This window comes from Macaca nemestrina, chromosome 10 (genome assembly GCF_043159975.1).
Source record: "Macaca nemestrina isolate mMacNem1 chromosome 10, mMacNem.hap1, whole genome shotgun sequence".
Taxonomy (NCBI): Eukaryota; Metazoa; Chordata; class Mammalia; order Primates; family Cercopithecidae; genus Macaca; species Macaca nemestrina.
Genome location: NC_092134.1, coordinates 24,759,875 through 24,782,353, shown reverse-complemented (window position 1 = coordinate 24,782,353; position 22,479 = coordinate 24,759,875). Strand labels below are relative to the sequence as shown.

Sequence of the window (22,479 nt, the reverse complement as noted above, 5' to 3'; positions counted from 1 at the left end):
GGCAGAAGACAAAACAATAAAAGAGGCTTTTGAAACAAACATAAAGCTCCCTCAAATCTGTTACAGTTCCTGCTAGAAGACATCAGGGTTCTCTCGGAAATAAAGGAGGCATTCTAATGAAACAAATAAAAAGTATGTGACCTCAGGTAAGTTATTTACTTTCCTAAGCCTCTATTTCCTCATCTATAAAATGAGAACACTACTGTTTCTAGTTCATACCAGGTCTTCCAAAGATTTTTAAAAATTCTACTATTACACTGGTCTTTAAGAAAAACTAAAAACCAAAAAGGTAATTTTATAACATCCTTCAGTACATGTGAGGTACACTGTAAGACCTTTTTTATTTTACTAAATAAAAAAGATGGAGGCCAGTTACGGTGGCTCACGTCTGTGATCCCAGCACTTTGGGAGGCCAAGGCAGGTGGACTGCTTGAGCTCAGGCGTTCGAGACCAGCCTCAGCAACACAGTCAAACCCTATCTCTACCAAAAATACAAAAAATTAGCCGGACATTGTGGCATGCGCCTGTGGTCCCAGCTACTTCGGAGGCTGAAGTGGATCACTTGAGCCTGGGAGAGAGAGGTTGCAGCGAGCCGAGATCACGCCACTGCACTCTGGGCCTGGGTGACAGAGCAAGACCCTATCTCCAAAAAGGAGATGGAAATCCATATTAGAGAAACAAGAGTGGCAGCAGGTTGGTATCTGTTGATGCTGAGTGACAGGTACATAAAGTTTTATTTGTACATTTGAAACTTTTCAAACTAAAATTATTTTAAGTTACCATATATCTGAGACAAAGAAAAACAAAAAGAATGTCACTAGCAGACCAACCCTTGAAGAATAGCTAAAGGAAGTTCTTCGAACAGAAAAGTTAAAAGAAGGAATCCTAGAACATCAAAAAGGAAGAAAGAACAGAACAACAGTAAGAGCAGAAATACGGGAACTATGACAGATGAGTATCCTCCTCTCTTCATGAGCTTTCTAAATCGTATGTAATGAAACAAACATTGTAAGAACTTCTGATACCCAACACAGTATTATTTAAAAGTGGGGATGGAAAGAGAACTGAAATGGAAGATTTCCACACTTCGTTCAAGTGGTAAAACACTGATACCATGTAAGTCAACTCTGTATATTTTAACACCCAAAGCAACCACTGAGAAAACTATTCAAAGCAATTACACTAAAAATCACTTTAAATAAATCAAGATGGTCAGGCGTGGTGGCTCACACCTGTAATCCCAGCACTTTGGGAGGCTGAAGCGGGCAGATCACGAGGTCAGGAGTTCAAGACCAGCCTGGCCAACATGGTGAAACCCCATCTCTACCAAAAAATACAAAAAATTAGCTGGGTGTGGTGGCACATGCCTGTAGTCCCAGCTACTCGGGAGGCTGAGGCAGGAGAATCACTTGAACCTGGGAGGCAGAGGTTGCAGTGAGCTGAGATCACACCATTGCGCTCCAGCCTGGGCAACAGAGCGAGACTCCATCTCAAAAAATAATAATAATAAAAAATAAAAAATAGGCCGGGCGCGGTGGCTCAAGCCTGTAATCCCAGCACTTTGGGAGGCCGAGGCGGGTGGATCACGAGGTCAGGAGATGGAGACCATCCTGGCTAACATGGTGAAACCCCGTCTCTACTAAAAAAAAAATACAAAAAACTAGCCGGGCGTGGTGGCGGGCGCCTGTAGTCCCAGCTACTCGGAGGCTGAGGCGGGAGAATGGCGAACCCGGGAGGTGGAGCTTGCAGTGAGCCAAGATCGGGCCACTGCACTCTAGCCTGGGCCACACAGCGAGACTCCGTCTCAAAAAAAAAAAATAAATAAATAAATAAATAAAATAAAAATAAAAAATAAAAAATAAATTAAATTAAATTAAATTAAAAATCAGAAATGTATAAAGAGAACAATACATAATGACCAAATTGGGTCTATCCCAGGAATGCAAGGGTGTTTTCACACTACAAAATCATCCAGTATAATTTTTTCCACCATCAAATTTGACGAAAAAAAATATGACTATCTCAATGAAGAAAAAGCATGTGATTAAAACACCCACTCATGAGTCAAAATTAAGAACTGGCACACTAGGAATAGAAAGGCACTTCCTTAACCTGATTTTTAAAATCTACAATAAATATGACTCCTAATGATAATATATTAAAATTCCTTTTAAAAAACACAAAAAGCTACCCAGTATCACCCTCTATTTAACCCTGTACTGGAGGTCTGGGGTTGGAACAATGAGACAAGGAAAAGAAACGTAAAGAGAGAAAAGAATGAGAACTGTAATTATAGTCAGATGATATCACTGTATAGTAAACTAAAACTCATCTACAAACAAATCATTTGGAAATAATAAACAAGATTAGTAAGGTGACAAGCAATAAGAGCAATGTATAAAAATCAATTACATACAAAGAGACAAATACTGTATGATTCCACTTATATGAAGTATCTAGTCAAATTCATAGAGACAGAAAACTACAATGGTAGTTACCAGAGGATTGGGAAGGAAGGGAAAGGAGAGCTGTTTAATGGGTACAGAGTTGCATCTATGCAAATGAAAACTTTGGAGATCTGCTTCGCAACAATTTGACTATACTTAATACTACTGAACTGTACACTTAAGAATAACATAGCAAATTTTACGTTATGTGTTTTTTACAATAAAAAAATTACATTTCTATAAACCAGCAAGCTTTAAAATGTAATTTTAAATAGGATAGCATAAACATCGAACACCATAAAGTACCTAGAAATACATCTAACAAAAGATGTGTGACACCTGTATGGCAAAATGTTTTTAAACTTGATTGAAAGATATTAAAGACTTGGCTGGGTGCGGTGGCTCACGCCTGTAATCCCAGCACTCTGGGAGGCCAAGCTGGGCAGATCACTTGAGTCCAGGAGTTCGAGACCAGCTTGGGCAACACAGCAAAACTCTGTCTCTACAAAAATTATAAAAAATTAGCTGAGTGGTAGCACATGCCTGTGGTCCCAGCTACTCAAGAGGATGAGGTGAGAAGATCGCTTAAGTCCAGCAGGCAGAGGTTGCAGTGCACTGAGATCATGCCACTGCACTCCAGCCCGGGCAACAGAGCAAGACCACTTCTCAAAAATAGAAAGAATATTCAATACCTAGACAAATGGAGTTATATGCATATTCTGGGTTAGAATAATCATTATGGCAAAGACGTCCATTCTCCCCTAAATAATCCATAAATTCAATGCAATTCAAATAAAAAAACCAACAGGGTTTTTCATAGACCTTGACAAAATCATCCTAAAATTTATATGAAAGAGCCAAAACACCCTGCAGGGAAAGAAAAAAAAAAATCAGGTAGGAGGATTTGTCTTACCAGATAGCAAGCCTTAGCAATAAGTTAATCAGTGGAACTGGCACAGGATAGACAAACTGAAGAGAGAGCCCAAAACAGACCCATGCCGTTGAAAAACATTATGGCTCAGGTGGCAATGGCTGCTTCAGCTAAAATAAATTTATGATCTACAATTGTGACCCCCAGGTTGAAAAATAGTGACTTTGAGAAACTCTTCTTTTTTTTTTTTTTTTTTTTGAGACAGGGTCTCACTCTTCCTCAGGCTGGAGTGCCGTGGCACAATCACGAATCACTGCAGCCTCAAATTCCTGGGCTCAAGTGATCCTCCCGCCTCAGCCTCTCCAGTAGCTGCTACTACACGTGCATGCCACCACACCCGGCTACATTTTTTAAATTTATTTTTTGTAAAGGGGGGGTCTCACCATCTTGCCCAGTCTGGTCTCAAACTACTGGGCTCAAAGGATCATCCTGCCTCAGCCTCTCAAAGTGCTGGATTACAGGTGTGAGCCACTGCATCTGGTGAGAAACTCTTGTACATGATGTGAACTGCTTTGTATTTATCAAATTACATGCCAAAGATAATAATCAATTACAGATAAGAGCTCTCATTTTTAAATCTTAAGACTTTTAGCAATGTTCTCCTGCTTATGACTCCTAAAAGCTGACAAACTGAACTCATCCGATGATCACGATAGGTGAAAAGCACTGGACCAGATCAGGACACAAGTGTTCTAATCCCCACTTGTTCTGTTTCCTCGTTTGTACCATGAAAGAGCTGGGCTAAAGCTCTGGTTCTTAAATGGGCTACCATGACACACTGATGTTTCAAAATCACGTATCAAGTGTGTCACACAAAGTAACCGCAGTTTGGGATATTTGAGAAATGAAGTTTGAGAAGGATATACTTTCTTCATTAAAGAACATTCAAGGCTCTCCGCGCCACATCACCACTCTGAACTCACTAGAGGTGCTTGTGGAGCACGAACAGGAGTGGGAGAGCACTTGCCAGTCAGTGTCACGAATATCCATGTATGCAAGCACCCCTCACATGAATACCATGTGTAGATCAGCAGAAGAAAAAGGTGTAAAAGTCGCTAAAGTCAAGAAGCTGCCTTTAAGGTGTGGCTTTTGGTGTAAACTTCTGATTTTCAGGGTAAAATGATGAAGTTGCTATATAAGGACAAATACTCTGAAAGTACATATATTAAATACATATTGAAATGCATTTAAAAGAGCTATTTCTACATAGTTCAACCTATACTGAGAAATGATAAATATGCTGGTCTATTCTGATCTTAGAACATCATTAATGACTTTTTTTTTTTTTTTTTTTGAGATGGAGTCTTGCTCTGTCACCCAGGCTGGAGTGCAGTGGTGTGATCTCAGCTTACTGCAACCTCTGCCTCCCGGGTTCAAGTGATTCTCCTGCCTCAGCCTCCCGAGTAGCTGGGATTAATAACATAGATGCTTTAAAGGAAACTTAACCAATCACAAAATGATACGTTAACTGATTGAACTCCCTAGCAATGTGAAGAAAGTGTTACACCTGCCTGTACTAGAAAGGGGGAGAAATAAGAGAGGTCTGATGGAAAGAAAACAACTGGTGCGATCAAGGGAAAGGCAGGGAAGGGAGAATGGAACAGCAACTATCACGTACCAAACTGTGCCAGGAGCTTTACCCACATTGTGCCTGTGAGTCACCCCACAACAGCCCTGTGAGGAAAGCACTATTACAACCTTCATTTTACTAACTGGGACACCCAAGGCTCTGCGAGCTGAAATAACTTGTTACAAGGCCTTTCCACTACTCAATGGAAGGCTGGGGATCACACAGGGTTGCAAAGCCATAGTCTCTGTACTGCTGCACTGACAAATCTGCTGAAGCGACCATGAAGTGCCACTTTTAGTTTCAGCACACAAACACAAATAATGGAAAATATTTGCTTTTGTTACACAGATACCATAGCAAACTGCCAGCTTCCATAAAATATAATCGTGGCCACGTGTGGTAGCTTGTGCCTGTGATCTGAGAACTTTGGGACGCTGAGGCAGGAGGATGACTTGAGCTCAGGAATTCAACATCTACCTGGGCAACATAGTAAGAACCCATCTCTACAAAAATAAATTTTAATTAGCCAGGCGTGGGGGCTCATGCCTGTAGTCCGAGCTACTTTGAAGGATGAGCTGGGAGGATCACTTGAGCCTGGGAGGTCCCAGCTGCAGTGAGCCATGATCATGCCACTACTCCAGCCTGGGCAAGAGTGAGACGCTCTCTCAGAAACACTCAGGTATGAGAACCAGAACTTTCAAATATGGCGAGGCCAAGTTTCTCCCAGACCTATTTGGAAGCGATTCATCATGATGCTCTACCATAAGAGCAGCTATGGCAGGAAGCAGCAGCTGTGGGACCAGGTGAGGTGGGTGGGAGGCTTGGAGAAATTGGAAAAGTCCATTTCTTTTTTTTTGAGATGGAGTCTCGCTCTGTAGCCCAGGCTGGAGTGCAGTGGCCGGATCTCAGCTCACTGCAAGCTCCGCCTCCCGGGTTCACACCATTCTCCGGCCTCAGCCTCCCGAGTAGCTGGGACTACAGGCGCCTGCCACCTCGCCCGGCTAGTTTTTTGTATTTCTTAGTAGAGACGGGGTTTCACCGTGTTAGCCAGGATGGTCTCGATCTTCTGACCTCGTGATCCGCCCGTCTCGGCCTCCCAAAGTGCTGGGATTACAGGCTTGAGCCACCGCGCCCGGCCGGAAAAGTCCATTTCTAGACCCCAGGACAGAGAGCATAAGGCCAGAGGGTCTTCAATTCATCACTTGCCAGGTCCCATCCTGTGTGGTCACATTCTAAACTCCATCCCACCCTTGGTGATTTGTGGCAGGACAGGCAACTGCAGAGTACTAGTGGCCAGGAGACCTCTGCTCTCCCCTTTCTTGCTCCTTAGCAAGCTGTGTACCCTCATCAAGGACTTAACCTCTCTGGTCCCAAACCTCTCTTTCCCCCACCTCACAGAATAGGCTCATCGAAAGGCCCAGGACTAGCAGTCTGAAGAAATGATATCAACAAGGGCAGGGACACAGTCAATCTGGTACGCAGTGTCACGCTGTACTTGCTGAATAAGACTAAATTAGCTTCAGTACACTTATTTATAAAAAGTGGAAATGGTAACTACCTGCCAACCCCAACTGGTTCCTCTGTCAATCAAATGTAATGGGTGGGACAAGCTATACCAATGGATGACATCACTATCTCATAATGTAACAAAAATATCAGTGCCAGAGGGAGTATTATAAGGAAACTGACACTCAGCAACGTTTACTGAGTAACCTAGATTAGCAACTTCACATTCACTGAGTGATTTCACATCCAGTGTGGCATCTAGTCCACATTTTCAGTGTAAATCCCACTATGAACGACTTAAAGCAAATCATTTCATCATTTGTTCTGAACCTCTGTTTCTTCATCTGTAAAAAGAGAATGTGGGCCGGGCGTAGTGGCTCAGGCCTGTAACCCCAGCACTATGGGAGGCCAAGGTGCGTGGATCCCCTGAGGTCAGGAATTCAAGAGAAGCCCGGCCAACATGGTGAAACCCCATCTCTACTAAAAATACAGAAATTAGCCGGGCGCAATGGGGCATGCCTGGATCCCAGCTACTGGGAAGGCTGATGCAGAAGAATCGCTTCAACCAGGGAGGCAGAGTTTGCAGTGAGACGAGATGGTGCCACTGCACTCCAGCCTGGGTGACGGGGCGAGACTCTTGTCTCAAAAAAAAAAAAAAAGAGAGAATGTGCTCCATCTCTTCTGTTTGCCCCCTCCAAACACACCCTACCCTCTCCTCCCTGCCCTGTGTCCCCGAGTATAGACCCCATATACAGGTTTTCTGGCTCTTCAGCTTCCAGATGGGTCTGCCCAGCAGAAGGCACCAGCAGGAGAAGTTTGGTGGAAGGAAGAAAGGGAGGTCAAGGTATTTCTTCCCCCACCCCAATCCTTGACAGGAAACTGGGGCTGCATCCCTTGAACAAAGTTATCAGCAGGTCTCAGGTGCCCTCTCCACACAACTCAGATCATTCCCTTCACCCCTTCAGGCCCAAAGATGGACACCAGGTTCTGGAGTTACTAGCCATGGGATACTAAACCTTCACTCCTGATTTCCCTACCCACACCCTTACTTTCTCTCAGATCATCCTAATCTAAATGTGCCACCTATTTCCTGCTGAGATCCTGGATTATACAGTAGATATCACCACCTCGTAAGGTTACAAACGAGAGACCATGTTATGACTAGATGCTAGGCACTGGGCTATAGATACTGTTACAACAATTATATTATGCAGACATTGTTGCTCCCAATCTGCAGATGAGGAAGCCGAGAGGATCAGAGAAATTAAGAAATTCTCACAAGGACATACAAGGGTGGAACAGCTAGAACTGAGGCCTTAACCTCCAGAACCAGCAAACCTTTCCATTTCTATTATCACCATCGCGGTCAATATTTTTCCTACCACAAGTTTCATCACCGCCGTCATTCCTACACAACAAAGTAACAGTCTCTTGTGAATGAGTGTATTGCTACTATTGGACGTGTGGCTACGAGGGGGAGTTCTGGAATGGGATCAAAGTACGAGGCCTGACTTGCAGGAAGTATTATCTTGAGCAAGAGACTTTCCTCCACGAACCTCAGTTTCCTCCAGTAAAATGGGGATAGATAACAGGGCTTCCTTCACAGGGTGGTGAGGAGGATTCAATGGGATAACATTTGCAAAGCACCGGGCACGCAGTAAGCGCTCAAATGACAGGAGCTACGGTCATGAAAAAGGGGTTTGCAGCCTTGGCGGCTTTATGGCCGCCGAGGACTAGGGAGGCGGGCCAGGACACGGGGACCTGAGGACCTGAAAGACTGGAAGGTGCCCGCTGCCCACCCCCGGGCCCACCTGCTCCTCCAGTCTCTCAATCTCCAGCTGGTTCTTCTCCTCCTCTTCGTCATATTCCCACTCGTACTCCCCGGGGGAGCTCTCCGCGGAGGAAGCCATGGCGTACTCATCCCCATCGCTCTCGCTCACGCCTTCCTCCTGCTGATCCCACCCTGGCCCCACGGTCTTGTATGTCGCAGCGGCCACAGCCCGCGATAACACCTTCCTTCTTGTCCTCGCCGCCTTAACCTCATCCTCCTCTCCGTCAGCCTTGGGCCCAGCCTTGGACTCAGCCTCGGGTTCTGAAGCCGAGGTTGCGGCCGCAGTCGCCATCTTGCGCTTCTAATGACTCTCGGGTCTTCCCGCGGCCGCCGAAGACCCGCTGAGGCAGAAGCTGCCCGCGGCGCGCGCCTTATCAAAAGCCCGTTTTCTTGACACTGAAAGGGAAACTGGGAACCTTAGATAACGAGAAAATCTCCAAATACACTAAATTCATTTTATTTTATACCCCTGTAAAAACTCCCACCAGAGAAAAAACTCATTATCATGGCATACGTTCCGTCACAACTTCGGACAGAAGTTGGGTCTTTGGGCAGGAAGTGGAGGCCATAGAGGAAGTCATGGAGCGAGCGTGGTGTCTGTAGTAAAGAATTTGGCGCCATCTTGAGAAGGTCAAAGTGATTCTTAGAAAAAATACCTTACTTATCGCCTAGTGTGACCTGGCGCTTAGGTTTAGTCTCCCCAGCAACTGCACCTCAAACGCAAAGAAAACTGCAGGTCCTCGGGGAAGGATCGATTTCACCATTCAAGAGAAAAATCCATTTCCCAAAGAAATTCTTCCCCTTTATGTAAACATCTGGTACCTAGGAGGCGTTAAATACACTTGAGTTTTCCGGTTTTATAAGCTCACATACTGCAAACCAACAGTAAATACGCATTTCTTTAGAAATTCTTAATTGCTAGGCACCGACATATAAATTGAATTTGCTGTTGTTTTAGAGAGAAAAATAGACATATACTCATTTTTTTTCAATCAGGACATGGTGTTCGTTTCCTTCTTAAGCTTCCCATTGTTGAGGTAGGCAAGTACTGGAGTGTGTCTCTATCTCTACCTTGCTCCCTCATTAGCAAGCTTAATGGGCAGGAATTACGTCTGTTTTGCTTTCTGTTGGATCCCCGGGTCTAGTAGAGTGCCTTGACACATAGTAGGTACTCGACACAGATGCTGGCTTCATGATGAAGGAATTGTCCTCGAATTAATACAAAAGGGAAGATTCAGACTTAGCAAGCCGGTACCATTTGTCTAGGGACACACAGCCAGGAAGGAACCGAACCAGGATTCTAACCCAGGACTACCCAAGTTCGAATTCTAATTGAACCTAAGCCCTAAGCGACCTTGGACGGAGTGACCAAACTGCCCTGAATCTCAGCTTCCTTAGCTGCAAAATAGGGTTAGGAAAAGTGGACTCAGTGGTCCTCTGCGCCGCATTCCCACACTGCAGAAGCCTGAGATCCTCTCTCAACCAGAATCCAGCACCCAGGACAAGCCCTCTAGCGACTTCAGACCTTCCCGCTCCCGACCCCGCCAGCCCCCGAGAGGCGTGGTCAAGGCGGGGCCACAGGGCGGAGGCTTGCACGGAACGGTAAGGCGCAGGCGCAAAGCCTCGGTGACGCCAGAGAGGCGCGCTCCCAGCTCGGCGCCGACTCGCAGACGCGCCCCGCCCCTCGGCATCGCTCTGGACTGGCGCAGGCGCAAGCCGTCAAGATGGCGGCAGCTGGAGCTGGCCGTCTGAGGCGGGCAGCGTCGGCTCTGCTGCTCCGGAGCCCCCGCCTGCCCGCCCGGGAGCTATCGGCCCCGGCCCGACTCTATCACAAGAAGGTAGGGACAAACGAGGGGACACGCGGAATGCCGACTCGGGGGAGGCCTGGGCTGGAGCGGCGGCCGCGGGGTTCTACGCAGCCAGGACTAGCTGTCGCCTCCCACGTCTTTGCCCTGACTCACTTTCCCTTGCTGCGCAGTGAGGCTCACTGCAACTGATAAACAACAGTTACCGCTCATCGGGCTGCGACTTCCAGGGGGCCCCGCCGCTGGCCGCGACTTCGTGCGTCCCAACTTTAAATTCGCCAACAGCCCAGGAGGCAGGGTCCTGTTGGGACTTGTCTTTTAGAGTCCAGGGACAGACACACCCCCGGAGCGGGCTCCGGCTTCAGCCATGCTGCTGCCCTGGCCAGATGACCTTGCGCTAGTCACTGCGCCTCTCTGAACTTGTTTCCCCAGGTGTAAATGAGGACTCTCAGCTGTCTCTTACAAAGGATACTGTGCATGGAGTCCTGTCATGGTTCTTGGCACATAGGCCCCAGCACGAGGAGACCGTTTCTGTTACTGCTTTAGGAGTGCATAGGGGAGTCAGGCTTGTAACCAACATGCGTAGTGTTTTTGTTTTGTTTTGGGGGTTTTTTTTGGCGGGGAAGGAGGGATAGATGCATAGTTTGCAGCCCCTTGCTGTCTGGTGACGCAAAGTCCCCCAGACGTGAGACTCCCACTCTAGAAACAAAGAATGCCATAAATCAACGTGGCACAAAAAGTCCCTCCGTTAGATACTATCCTATAGGGGCCTTTACTTGGAGTCAAAATCCTTAGTCAGATGGGGAGGAAAAGGGGACTGGAAGATCGGGGTGCTTACTACTAACCAGTAACCACATTAAGGCCTTCTGTGTGCCAGTTCGAATGGATGTTGATTCTGACCTGGCCTCTGCCCTTTCTCCAAGGGCTTCTTCACTCCTCCCCCTCCCGGCGGTGTGTTTCGTTGAGGGTACACCCCGAGGAAACTTGGACTAGCAGCCTTTCAGCAGCCAGGGTGCGCTGCTGCACCAGGGTGATGACAGGCTCTGAAATACGGTAATGGCACTGTTTTTATTTTGAAAGACACATAAACGTACACATTCCATAGCATTGTTCTCTGTGTAACAGTCACCTTAAGGCTTCTAAAAGTTTTCCCTTCCTGGGCCATAGTTATTTTTAGAATTTTTAAATAGTAATCATCCTTTGAGGATAGTTTTTATTTGAAAATAACAAAACTGCTGTTTGAGCCCAAGTCTGGTGATGTAGGTGGGTAAAAGTCAAGTATTTTTGTAAAAACCCTATGGAATTAAGACATGATTTCACTGATATTTTTTTCTTCTAGGTGTCGCTAATCTGTGAAGTAGTTGTAGAGGAGACACAAAAGGAATTGGGGGTCACAAATGGTTCTCACTGACATGAGTGTAGACCTTTCTACTCAGGTGAAATTTGGTGATTGCCTGCCAGGTTCAAGATGCTGACTTCCAGGAGCTTGCCACCATACCAGAGACCAGCACCAATAGAGAGTGAACACGATTTATCTTAACCCTCTCATTTTAGGTTGTTGATCATTATGAAAATCCTAGAAACGTGGGGTCCCTTGACAAGACATCTAAAAATGTTGGAACTGGACTGGTGGGGGCTCCAGCATGTGGTGACGTAATGAAATTACAGGTATGGCTAGTCTTTAATAGTGATAACAATAATCCCTTTAAGTTTACAAAGCACTTGCACATACAGCATTTCACTCGGTCTCCATCTTTATTCCTGTGAGATGGGATGAGTCCATGTTAGACATGATTGGAACAGGGCCTCAATCGTAGCTCTCCTGCTAGGCTAGTGTACTATGCCGACTTTTTCCGAAATAGAAAAGTAATCTCATTTTTGTACTCACTGTATAAGTTTAAATTCCAACTTCAGCCAACGAAAGAGTTTTGTGAATTTTACTGATCAAAGGAAAATCCCAGTGAGCTAGCAGTCCCCAATGAGATAAGAAACACAGTAAATTAAACCTGTCCCCAGATTGGGAGCAACATGAAGATAGTGTCTAGTGCTTTGGGTAAACTGTTGTTGTAGCGCCAATCTGCTGCTTCATGGTGAGTGGGCAGCTTGCCAGAGATCTTCATACCTATCTTGGAATACAGAAACAAAACAGGAGGAAACCACTAAGTATAATCTGCTGCCCAAGAAAAAAGTATTAACCAGAGACCTTTATTGTGTACTCTCTCAGTGTTTAAGAGGCAGATTGCCCCAGCAGCTGTGAGCAGACTGCCTCAAATAGAAGTTCATAGCCAAAATGCAAGCCAGAGTCGCAAAACAAAATAATATTGGGGTGGAGGAACATATTTTTCAGCTGATCTTTGTCAGTTGGGCCTGGATAGTTGTCCTGCATTTCACTTTTCATCACTGAGCTCTCTGAAACAAGGCAAAATCAGTAATTAATACCATCACTTAGTATGGAAAGCAAGCCCAAAGCCCTTGGGGAAGGCCCCAATGAACCTTCGTGAGTGCCAAGTTCCAGAGGGTGGTCCTAGGACTCACCACTTAACTCTTGTCTCTTTTCTAGATTCAAGTGGATGAAAAGGGGAAAATTGTGGATGCTAGGTTTAAAACATTTGGCTGTGGTTCTGCAATTGCCTCCAGCTCATTAGCCACTGAATGGGTGAAAGGAAAGACGGTAAGGTTGCTCACAAATCTGACAGAATGAAATTGCATTCACCCCAAGCCTGTCTCTTGACGGGTCTAATGGGTCAAAAACAACCATAACTTTTTTTTAATATTCTGAATTTTTAAAGTTTCTGCTATACAGATGTTGATTATATTAATTCTTCAAATTGGGAATTATAGATCATTCTAGATGATGTTTGGGTTTTTTTCTTGTTGATCATTTTGTTTGTTTGTTTGGGTGTTAATTACATACAAAAAAGATCCTCACCTGTCCCTCTAACAAAATAGAATTTAGAAGAAATCTTTGGCTTTCTCTAAGGTTACCAATACTCTTATAATTTGTCAAGTCAGAGAGTTGTTATATGGTAGTTATTTTCTTGCTTATTTCCTCTCACGTTTCAGGAAGGGTTCTAGGTGGCTTACAAGGATTGGTGAAATAAACTAGCCTGTGTTAAAAGAGGGATTAAAGAATCAAAAACACAGCAAGGGTAGGGGCAAAGTGAACAACGAAATCAGAACAGTGATCCAGGTGGCTGATCGCAAGCCCTCTAAAGGCAGAGATAATAAAGAGCTAGAACTTCTCTTTCATCCCTTTCTCTCCGAAGTGTCTTTCCCTGGTAGCTGCAGAGGTCAAAGGTCCCAAAAGCAGTGAAGAGCTGGACTTTCTAAAATCCAGTTGCTGTCAGAACCTCTCAGAAAAGCCAACCATCATGGCACTCATCTTTGCTGCCCCAAGGGACCAAGTGCAGGGAGCTGAGTCATGGAGGAGCATGCTTGGGAGCTGGCCAGCTCCACGGCAGAGCGGTTTGCCAGGCCACGTGCCACCTGCTTCCTGTGGCTCACGGCCTTCTGGCTGGCAAGCTCCTGTGGGCCAGGAAGCTCAGACCTAACCTGCTCTGGCAGGAGGTAGCCCTGAAGTGATTTGTCAGGAACTGTCCTCAGGTGAAGGGAGAAATGAGACAAGGCACTTATGCTCCCAGAACCTGGCTCTTAGGGGACTGTGAATTGTGATCAGAAAATGGGAGAGAGAACATTTTCTTTAACCTTGAGATCGCCTATCTGAGTTTCAGGAGCAGAATCTGAATCAGCCAAGAAGGGTTAGCAGAATTGGGAAATTGAACGATAGTCAGACATAGCGAAGGAGCCCAGCTGTTGGGAAATCTGGTTTTCTGTAAGGCGGTGGGGCACTGTTCCACATGGGCGAGGATCTGTTTGCCTCACATTATCCCCCCCGGGCTGTCAACCAGACCCCAGGCGTCCTCCTCAGTTGATCTGGAGGAGCTGCTCCTATAGGCAAAGGGTGACACCAGAGAGAGCGTTCAGCCTGACCCGGCTGTGCCACTGCCACTGTGCCACTTACCTGACATCTTCCCAACCTCTCTGATGCCATGTGGCACTTCTAGTCAAAAGGATTTATTCTAACATTTCGTATGAGGACATCAGAGAAGCTGATATTCACAAAACCAGTATCGGAAATCACTACCTTTTAAGGAAAAGATTCCTGACACAGGCCACAAGCAGATCCCTAAGAGACTTCTCACCGGTTCCACTCCTGGCTTAGAGAAGTGTCTGGGCGGTCTTTGCTTACCCAAGCCAGGCAGTGCAGCTGTGTATACTTCATGCTTGAGAATCCCAGCTGCAGCTTTGATAGAGTGGGAGTCATCCTGAGAAGACCCTCAGCCCTTTGAGTTATTAAACAGAAATTATCCCCACCAACCCCGAGGGCCTTTTTGGCCTCCCTTTTTTATTGTCTGGCCCTCACAAGATAAAGCGTTGCTAAAACTGCCCGTCTTTCCATTATGCCTCTCAGGTGGAGGAAGCCTTGACTATCAAAAACACAGATATCGCCAAGGAACTCTGCCTGCCTCCTGTGAAACTGCACTGCTCCAGTAAGTCTCTGCTCTCCATACCAGTCAGCTGGGACATTTGGCAGTAATTTCAACTTGCATTTGCAACAGTCTTTTTAGGTCATGGAGCCCATGTTTATAACCCTCAGAATTAGAGCTCATGAGTCTGTCCTTACAACCTGCAGAGGGTTAGAGCCCCCGTGGTCTCACATTCATCCCTAAGAAAATCATGCCAGAAGGAGATATGCACCAGCCATCATACTGAGCACTTGATGGGCATCATTTCTAAACCTCACAGATATCCTTGAGTGCACAGTCGACGTCATTACTTTCCTCTTATGGATGAAGGAGCTGAGGCTTGGATTGAGACACCCACGTCACATGGCTAATAAGTGGGAGAGCCAGAATTTAAGCTCCAATCTTTGATTTCAGAATCTGCTGTTTCTAGCAGAGGAGAAAACTCAGCTTTCTCCATAATCCCGTTTCCTGTGTATTTCTTCACTTCCTGTCTGGATGCTATAACTGTCAGGGTCTGCATCTGTATATATGGCACAACTAAGCCCAGTTGTACAATGTCCCCCTCTCTGCTATCCTAAAAAAAAGCTCAGATGCCTTAAGACTTGTACTTGGCTTTCCAGTTTGGTCTCTGTATTAAATCTAATGCTTTTTCCATCATTTCTTAACCTTCTCAGGGAAAGAAGGAATGAGAAACATTAGCCTTAATGCATCGATGGAGGTTTACTAACCAAATTAGTTAAAAATCAGCAGAGAGTCAGGCCTCTTGCCAGAGTAATACTCACAAGGAGAAGAGCCAGGTGCCGGGGCAGACACACTAACTCATTCTTCAGGAAGCCTGGTCAGACCCAAGTTCTTTCCACTTGATCTGGAATTTTAAGTACCCATAAAGAAAGGTCATCACTTGTAAACATTTTCACATGGTTTCAGGAAATCCCTAGCCCTTTTATTAGGCATTTTTAGGTACTGAAACCTTTAGCTGATGTTCTCTGCTATTTGCTTGCTTTCTGCTGTCATTCCAGCTCTCTTGGTTTTTATTTTCCCCATAGCCTCACTTTGAATATTGACTCCTAAATAAAAGTGGTCAAACTCTCGATCACTAGAGGGTGATGTGGCAAATGCCATCCCATCAACAGATTGACATGATCTTTTTTCCAAAGGTCATGTCAACTTTTTATCATGATATGATTTTGTCCAAAGCCAGACTTTGATGGGAGCAGGCAAGAACTAACATTTGCTATGTCCCTACTATGTGTTAGACATCTTCCGTAAGTCCCCACACTATCCTGGCAAGAAAAGCATGATTATCCCAGTTCTATAGAGTAGAAAGTAGGTTCGAAGAGGCTAAGGAACTAGCCTAGGATCACAGATATTTAAACCCTAGTCTGTCTCCAGGATTACCCACAGGAGTAACTCAGCTCAGGAAGTAGCTGCTGACCTGCCCGGCAACTCCTCACCCCAGCTTTCTGGCTTGGTTACCCCGTTAGTCCCCACCAGCACCACTTCCTCTAAGCTCTTAAAGATTCTATTCCCAAAACCACTTCTTTCGCATCTAGAAACTTAGGCTTCTTTCCTTCCGTTACCTGTAGTGCTGGCTGAAGATGCAATCAAGGCCGCCCTGGCTGATTACAAATTGAAACAAGAACCCAAAAAAGGAGAAGCAGAGAAGAAATGAGCTCTCCCTGGGCAAAGCCTCCAGCAGGCCACACCCCTGTTTCCCACCTGCCGTGCAATCACCTTAGATGTTCAGAAGCCGCTCCCTCTCCACTGAAGAGCTATGAGATACGCACAATACTTGCTGTTCACATTATGACTCTCATGCAAGCAAAATACACAGTTTCATTGTTCTGAATCCCGTGGTTTCTTTCAGTCCACTTTTATCGCCTTAACCTAGTTAATGTGTATTTTGAATTGTGTGTATGACCTCAGAACTGAAATTGATAAGTCGCAAATGTTGATAGCCCATGAAGTGCGTAAGTATCTAATTTTACCTGAATTGATTTGGAGGGAAATTACCAGTAGAATGCCTTTGTCTGAATATTTGATAGAACTAATTGTTGTACATAAAACAGATCTGCATATATATATAAAAAAAATAATAAAACAATGGAAGATAATGGTGTTCTCTAATAAGCCTTGTCTCTTGGGCCCATCATTCACTCCAAAGTGGTGCCCAAAGCCCCTTGGGGTTCCCAGATGTTGGACCGCAATGACATACACAGCTCTCCAAGCAAACAACAGTAAAGGTCATGTACAAGATTTTTTCCAAAGACAAATACACATAATATTTTTTTGGAACAAGGATGAAAGGAGATGATTATCGCTTTTCATTGTTCTTTGTGAGATAATAGTTGACAGCTCGAAGTGAGTCTTGAAGATTCTTTTTGTCATTTCACTGGTTGCTCAAATCTAAGAAGCATTGGCTTAGCACCCTAAAGATACGTGAAGAGCACCTCGGGAATGAGTTTAAAATGCAGATTTCTAGGCCCAAGTTTCTGACTTCTGTCTGGGCAGGTAATTCCAGAGCCCCTGACTTTTAAGAACCAAGGTCATAGATGAGCCGAACTTTAGGGAAGAAACTTCTGAATGCTCTGTTCTGCATCGGTGTAGTATGTAACTGGTTCATTCTGAACTCTCTGTACCTGCATAGTACACCTAAGGTTGTTTAAAAAACATTCATCCAGCCGGGCGCGGTGGCTTACACCTGTAATCCCAGCACTTTGGGAGGCCGAGGCGGGTGGATCACGAGGTCAGGAGTTCAAAACCAGCCTGGCCAACATAGTGAAACCCTGTCTCTACTAAGAATACAAAAATTAGCCAGGCGTGGCGGCATGTGCCTGTAATCCCACTACTCGGGAGGCTGAGGCAGGAGAATCGCTTGACCTGGGAGGCAGAGGTAGCAGTGAGCCAAGATTGCACCAGTGCACTCCAGCCTGCAAGACAGAGCAAGACTCTCTCAAAAAAAAACCAGACAAGCATTCATCCCTGGCTTGGGCATAAGTCTAAGCACGGTTCCTCCTACCCTGATGTCTCCCTATTCTTAGCTACCTGTAGTCATGCAAATCTCAATAAAGGATGCCCTATCTTCTAGTGAAAATGGGTGATTGAAATATTGACTCCCATAGTCTCAAATGTTCAACTTCAAAAGTAAGATGTGTTTGTTTTTTCTGGTGGTGGTTTTTTTGTTCAGGCATAGGCTGGCTGCCTCTTAAATATGCCTCCCTTACTTTTTTTGTTTTTTTTTTTTTGTTTTAATGCTCTGGGTTCTGGTGGAGGGCGCAGAACTTCAAAGACTGTTCCCTGTGTAGTCTGTGACGGCAGCCACAGACCAGGGACTTTATAGGAATCTCAAATTAGAACCCTGGGTAGAACCATGTAAAATTGTCGTGTGTGGCATGTTCTGCAATTTAATTCACAGTCCCTCTAGACTGAGCTTGTCTCTCCCTTGTTTATTACATGTGGCACCACCACAATTCCCCACCACTTTTCTTTGTGATTTTTTTTAATTTAAATGAGACATTTCTGTCCCAGTTAACGTCCTCAGAGTTGACATCAGGAGGAGCTTATAAACAACCGAAGCAATATTCCCAGAAGAGCCCAAGTCTCCAAACGTGGTTGTGCTGCTAAAACGAATGGATATTTTTTAAACTCACATTAAAGACACCCTTTCCCAAGACAAATCTAGTTAGAGCCACACGAGGGCATCATGTGCTCTTCAGTGAGCTCAAGTCTAGGGGTTTTGCAGCCTCCAAATAGGTCTTAGCATCTCTAAATAAACCGCTCCATGGAAAACCTCCACAGGTAAGTTACAACCGTCTGTTAAGCATCCGTGCCCTGTGCCAGGCCCTTACATTTGTAATCCTGTTAATTCTCATGACAGCCCCCTGCGGTGGGCATTGTTTCAGACAAGGATACTGACTCAAGAGGCCAACTGACTCTCAAGCCAGCTGGCTTGAGTTGAGTGACCCAAAGCCCATTCTTCTGCCTTACCCCTCCTGGCAGAACACACCAGGGATTCAAACTGCATATCTGAGGTTCACCTGTGCCTTGAACATTCAATGAAATAGCTGAACCAACACAGGTTGAGCCTGATGCATCCACTTCGCCAACTGGCTGCCAAGCACCATGGCCCTCACGCCAACCCTGGCTCCTACCAGGAGCCTAATTAAATTCTGAAGCCAAGTTAAAGCCAGTGCTCTGGAGGTGGGGCCTGGGCACTGGCATCACCTGATGGGCTGGGTGAGTTTATGGGTGGATGGATGAATGGATGGACGGGGAAGCAGAGGCTCCGAGAGGTGAAATGACTTGCCTCAAGGCACACAGCTAGGAAGTGGTAGAATCAAGCTCTGGCTGAGCTCTTCTGCTCACCTCCCACCCTCTCCTGGGTGCCACACTACAGCTATGACCACATCTCAGATGTAACCTTTCCTCAGCGTGATTCCTGGACCAGGGCTACCCGGGACCACATCCAAATGCACAGTTCTAGAACTTACATTAAGCATTGTCCTGTAAAAACTACTTGGCCCTAGGGTGAGTTTTCTTAAAAAGACAAACAAATGAGGCGTACTTCTCAATACTTCAGGCCCTTTGAACTTGAGGCAAGAGTGCAGACCTTGTGTCTATCCTCACGACAGAAGAGAAGACTTCTAGGTCCCGCCAAGTTTTGGTGGCGTTAGAGAACTCCTGCAGATGAGTTCCAGCCAATGGCTCTTTGTGGCCTGTCTGCTTGCTTTCCCCACCCTCCGAGATAATATCAGCCAACGCCTCAAAAGGCCACCTCCCCAGAGAAGATCATCTCCACCCAGGGAGGAAGCAGCAGGGCAGAGTGGGGTGAGCTTGGAGTGTTGAATCAAATGCTGGCTACTGTTGTGTAACCCTGAGCAAAAGGATCCACCTCCTCAAGCCTCAGTTTATTCATCTGCAAAATGGGAACAATAATAATACCTACCTGATCAGGTAGACCTGACGATTAAATGAGATAATACATGGAAAGCACATGGCACATAGAGTTCATTTTTAGGCCAGGTACAGTGGCTCATGCTTGTAATCCCAGCACTTTGGAAGGCCAAGGCAGGAGAATTGCTTGAGCCCAGGAGTTTGAGACCAGCCTGTGAGGCAGGATAGGTAGTCAAGGAAGTGATCGTGTCCTCAAGATGCAGCATCCGTGGTGACTATACAGTCAACACAACAAGCCTCAGCATTCGCATTGTAATTGAGCTCACTCAAGCAAAGTGATCTTCAGTAGGGACTTTCCCCTCTAGAAAGCATACGCACTTTGATTTTACTGTCCTCAAACTGACCCTTTGTGCATTAAAAGAGTAAAAAACACACCCCTAGGTGGAGATTTAAGATGCTAATGAGACATGCAACATATGAACAAGCACGTACAGCTACTGTGCATGGGCACTGAGAGGACCACCCAGAACATGCTTACTAGTAATGCCTCTCTCAACCCCTTATGAATAATCATGTAAAACCCCCTCAAAGGGAGTCTCCCAGCAACAATCAATGCTGTCTTATCCTTACAAGCAGTCTGCCGTGAATCCCGTCTCTCTCAGGGTGTCCTGTCCTTTCTGTACCTAACTTTCAAAATGTTCTTTTTCCTCTGCAATAAATTACTCTATGCTGCACCTCCCCTTTGCTATGTGTCTCTTGTCTATATTCTTTTAAACTAAGAAGGCAAGAACTAAGATCTCGCAACAGCTGTCAACACCCGGGCAAGATGGCAAGACCCCATCTCTACAAAAGCACCACTGCCCTCCAACCTGGGTGAGAGAGTGAGACCCTGTCTCAAAAAAAAAAAAAAAAAAAAAAAGAAGAAGGAGAAGGAAGGAAGGAAGGAAGGAAGGAAGGAAGGAAGGAAGGAAGGAAGGAAGGAAGGAAAAGGAAAGAAAAGAAAAGGAGGAGGAGGAGGAAGGAGAGAGAGGGAGAGAGAGAGAGAAGACAAAGAGAGAGAGAGAAAGAAAAGAAAGAAAAAGAAAGAAAGAAAGAAAGAAAAAGAAAGAAAGAAAGAAAAGAAAAGAAAGAAAGAGAAAGAAAGAAAGAGGAAAAAAATAGTTCATTGCTGTTGAGGTGGTTTTCATTATTATAGGTAACACTTCAGCCCTGACTACATCCTGGGCACTGTTGCTGGGTATTTTACAGAGGTCAGCTCATTTGCCTCACAAAAATCCTAAAATACTATCAATATCCCATTTTATAGGTAGAGAAACTAAAAGGTAAAGTGATGTGTCAGCAAATGGTAAGATCAAGATTCTAGCCCAGAGCTGTTTGATCCAGAGCACAAGCACCCTGCATGCTATGACTGTATTTTCTCTACTGCTATTTTCACTATTACTATTTGCATTGGTATTACTACAGGCACACCTCAGAGATGTTCCAGGTTCAGTTCCAGATCACTGCAATAAAGTAAATGCTTCAATAAAACGAGTCACACAAATTTTCCCAGTGCATATAAAAGTTATGTTTACACTAAACTGGAGTCTATTAAGTGTGCAATAGCATTATAGCTTAAAAAAAAAAAAACCGATGTGCATACCTTAATATAAACATACTTTATTGCTAAAAAAAAAAAAAATGCTGACAGTCATCAGAGCCTTCGGTAAGTCATTATCTTTTTGCTGGTGGAGGGTCTTGCCTCAATTTTGACAGCTGCTGACTGATCAGGCTGGGAGTTGCAGAAGGTCAAGGTGGTTGCAGCAATGTCTTTTTTTTTTTTTGAGATGGAGTCTCGCTCTGTCCCCCAGGCTGGAGTGCAGGGCTGCGATCGATCTTGGCTCACTGCAAGCTCCACCTCCCGGGTTCAAGCAATTCTCCTGCCTCAGCCTCCTGAGTAGCTGGGATTATAGGCATGCGCCACCATGCCTGGCAAATTTTTTTTATTTTTAATAGAGATGGTGTTTCACCATGTTGGCTGGTCTTGAACTGCTGACCTCAGGTGATCCGCCCTCCTTGGCCTCCCAAAGTGCTGGGATTACAGGCGCGATAATCCCAGCCATAATTTCTTAAAATAAGACAACAGTGAAGTTCATTACTTTGATTGCCTTTTCCTTTCACAAAAGATTTCTCTATAGCCTGTGATGTTACTTGATAGCATTTTACCCATGGTAGAACTTCTTTCAAAATTGGAACTTATTTTCTCAAACCCTGCCACTGCTTCACCAAATTTCTTTCTTTCCTTCTTCCTTCCTTCCTTTCTTTTTTCTCTCTTCTTTCTTTCTCTTTCTTTCTTTCCTTTCTCTCCCTTCCTTCCTTCCTTCTTTCCTTCCTTCCTTCCTTCTCCCTTCCTTTCTTTCTTTCCTTTTTTTCTCTCCTTCCTTATTTTGAGTCAGAGTCTTGCTCTGTTGCCCAGGCTGGAGTGCAGTGGCACAACCTCAGCTCCCTGCAACCTCTGCCTCCTGGGTTCAAGTGGTTCTTGTGCCTCAGCCTCCCAAGTAGCTGGGACTACAGGCGTGCACCACCACGCCCAACTAATTTTTGTATTTTTAGTAGAAATGGGGTTTCTCCATGTTGACCAGGCTGGTTTCAAACTCCTGTCCTCAAGTGGTCCGCCTGCCTCTGCCTCGTAAAGTTCTGGGATTACAGGCATGAGCCACCATGCCCAGCCCACCAACTATACTTATACAACGTTCTAAATAATTTACTGTTCTTTCAACAATGTTCACAGCATCTTCACTGGGAGTAGATTCCATTTCAAGAAACCTTTACTTTGCTTATCCATAAGAAACAACTCCTCATCTACAGACTCTAGTTCTTTTTTTTTTTTTTTTTTTTTTTTTTTTGGAGACGGAGTCTCCCTCTGTCGCCCAGGCTGGAGTGCGGTGGCGCAATCTCCACTCACTGCAAGCTCCGCCTCCCGGGTTCACG

General features: G+C 45.3%; 2 protein-coding genes and 1 long non-coding RNA gene across 7 annotated transcripts in view; 2 read left to right on the top strand and 1 right to left on the bottom strand.

Annotated features, from left to right (window-relative positions):
* LOC105468315 (spliceosome associated factor 3, U4/U6 recycling protein) overlaps positions 1–8,606 on the bottom strand; it is a 38,586-nt gene extending 29,980 nt beyond the window's left edge. For all 3 annotated transcript variants that reach the window (XR_011608866.1, XM_011718394.3, XM_011718395.3), the window contains exon 1: positions 8,266–8,606. Coding sequence is in view for 2 of the 3 variants with exons in the window: in XM_011718394.3 (XP_011716696.2) it covers positions 8,266–8,577 (312 nt within the window). In the remaining variant the exon portion in view is untranslated. The remainder of the gene's footprint in view (positions 1–8,265) is intronic.
* Positions 36–7,789, top strand: LOC105468314 (uncharacterized). Of its 2 annotated transcripts, none has more exons than XR_979436.3 (4): positions 36–146; positions 5,297–5,437; positions 7,227–7,298; positions 7,692–7,789. It is a non-coding gene; the product is annotated as an uncharacterized lncRNA (long non-coding RNA). The 2 variants fall into 2 exon arrangements; XR_011608868.1 differs by having other exon boundaries at positions 7,197–7,298.
* Positions 8,607–9,963: 1,357 nt separating the features above from the next.
* On the top strand, positions 9,964–16,746 carry LOC105468312 (iron-sulfur cluster assembly enzyme). 2 transcript variants are annotated; one of them, XM_011718393.2, is made up of 5 exons: positions 9,964–10,123; positions 11,645–11,758; positions 12,651–12,761; positions 14,562–14,640; positions 16,203–16,746. In XM_011718393.2, the coding sequence occupies exons 1-5, from the start codon at positions 10,010–10,012 to the stop codon at positions 16,286–16,288; spliced, it is 504 nt and encodes a 167-aa protein (XP_011716695.1). In that variant the 5' UTR covers positions 9,964–10,009; the 3' UTR covers positions 16,289–16,746. The 2 variants fall into 2 exon arrangements, with proteins under 2 accessions (XP_011716695.1, XP_070927281.1); XM_071071180.1 differs by lacking the exon at positions 9,964–10,123 and adding an exon at positions 10,177–11,526.
* Positions 16,747–22,479: the final 5,733 nt, after the last annotated feature.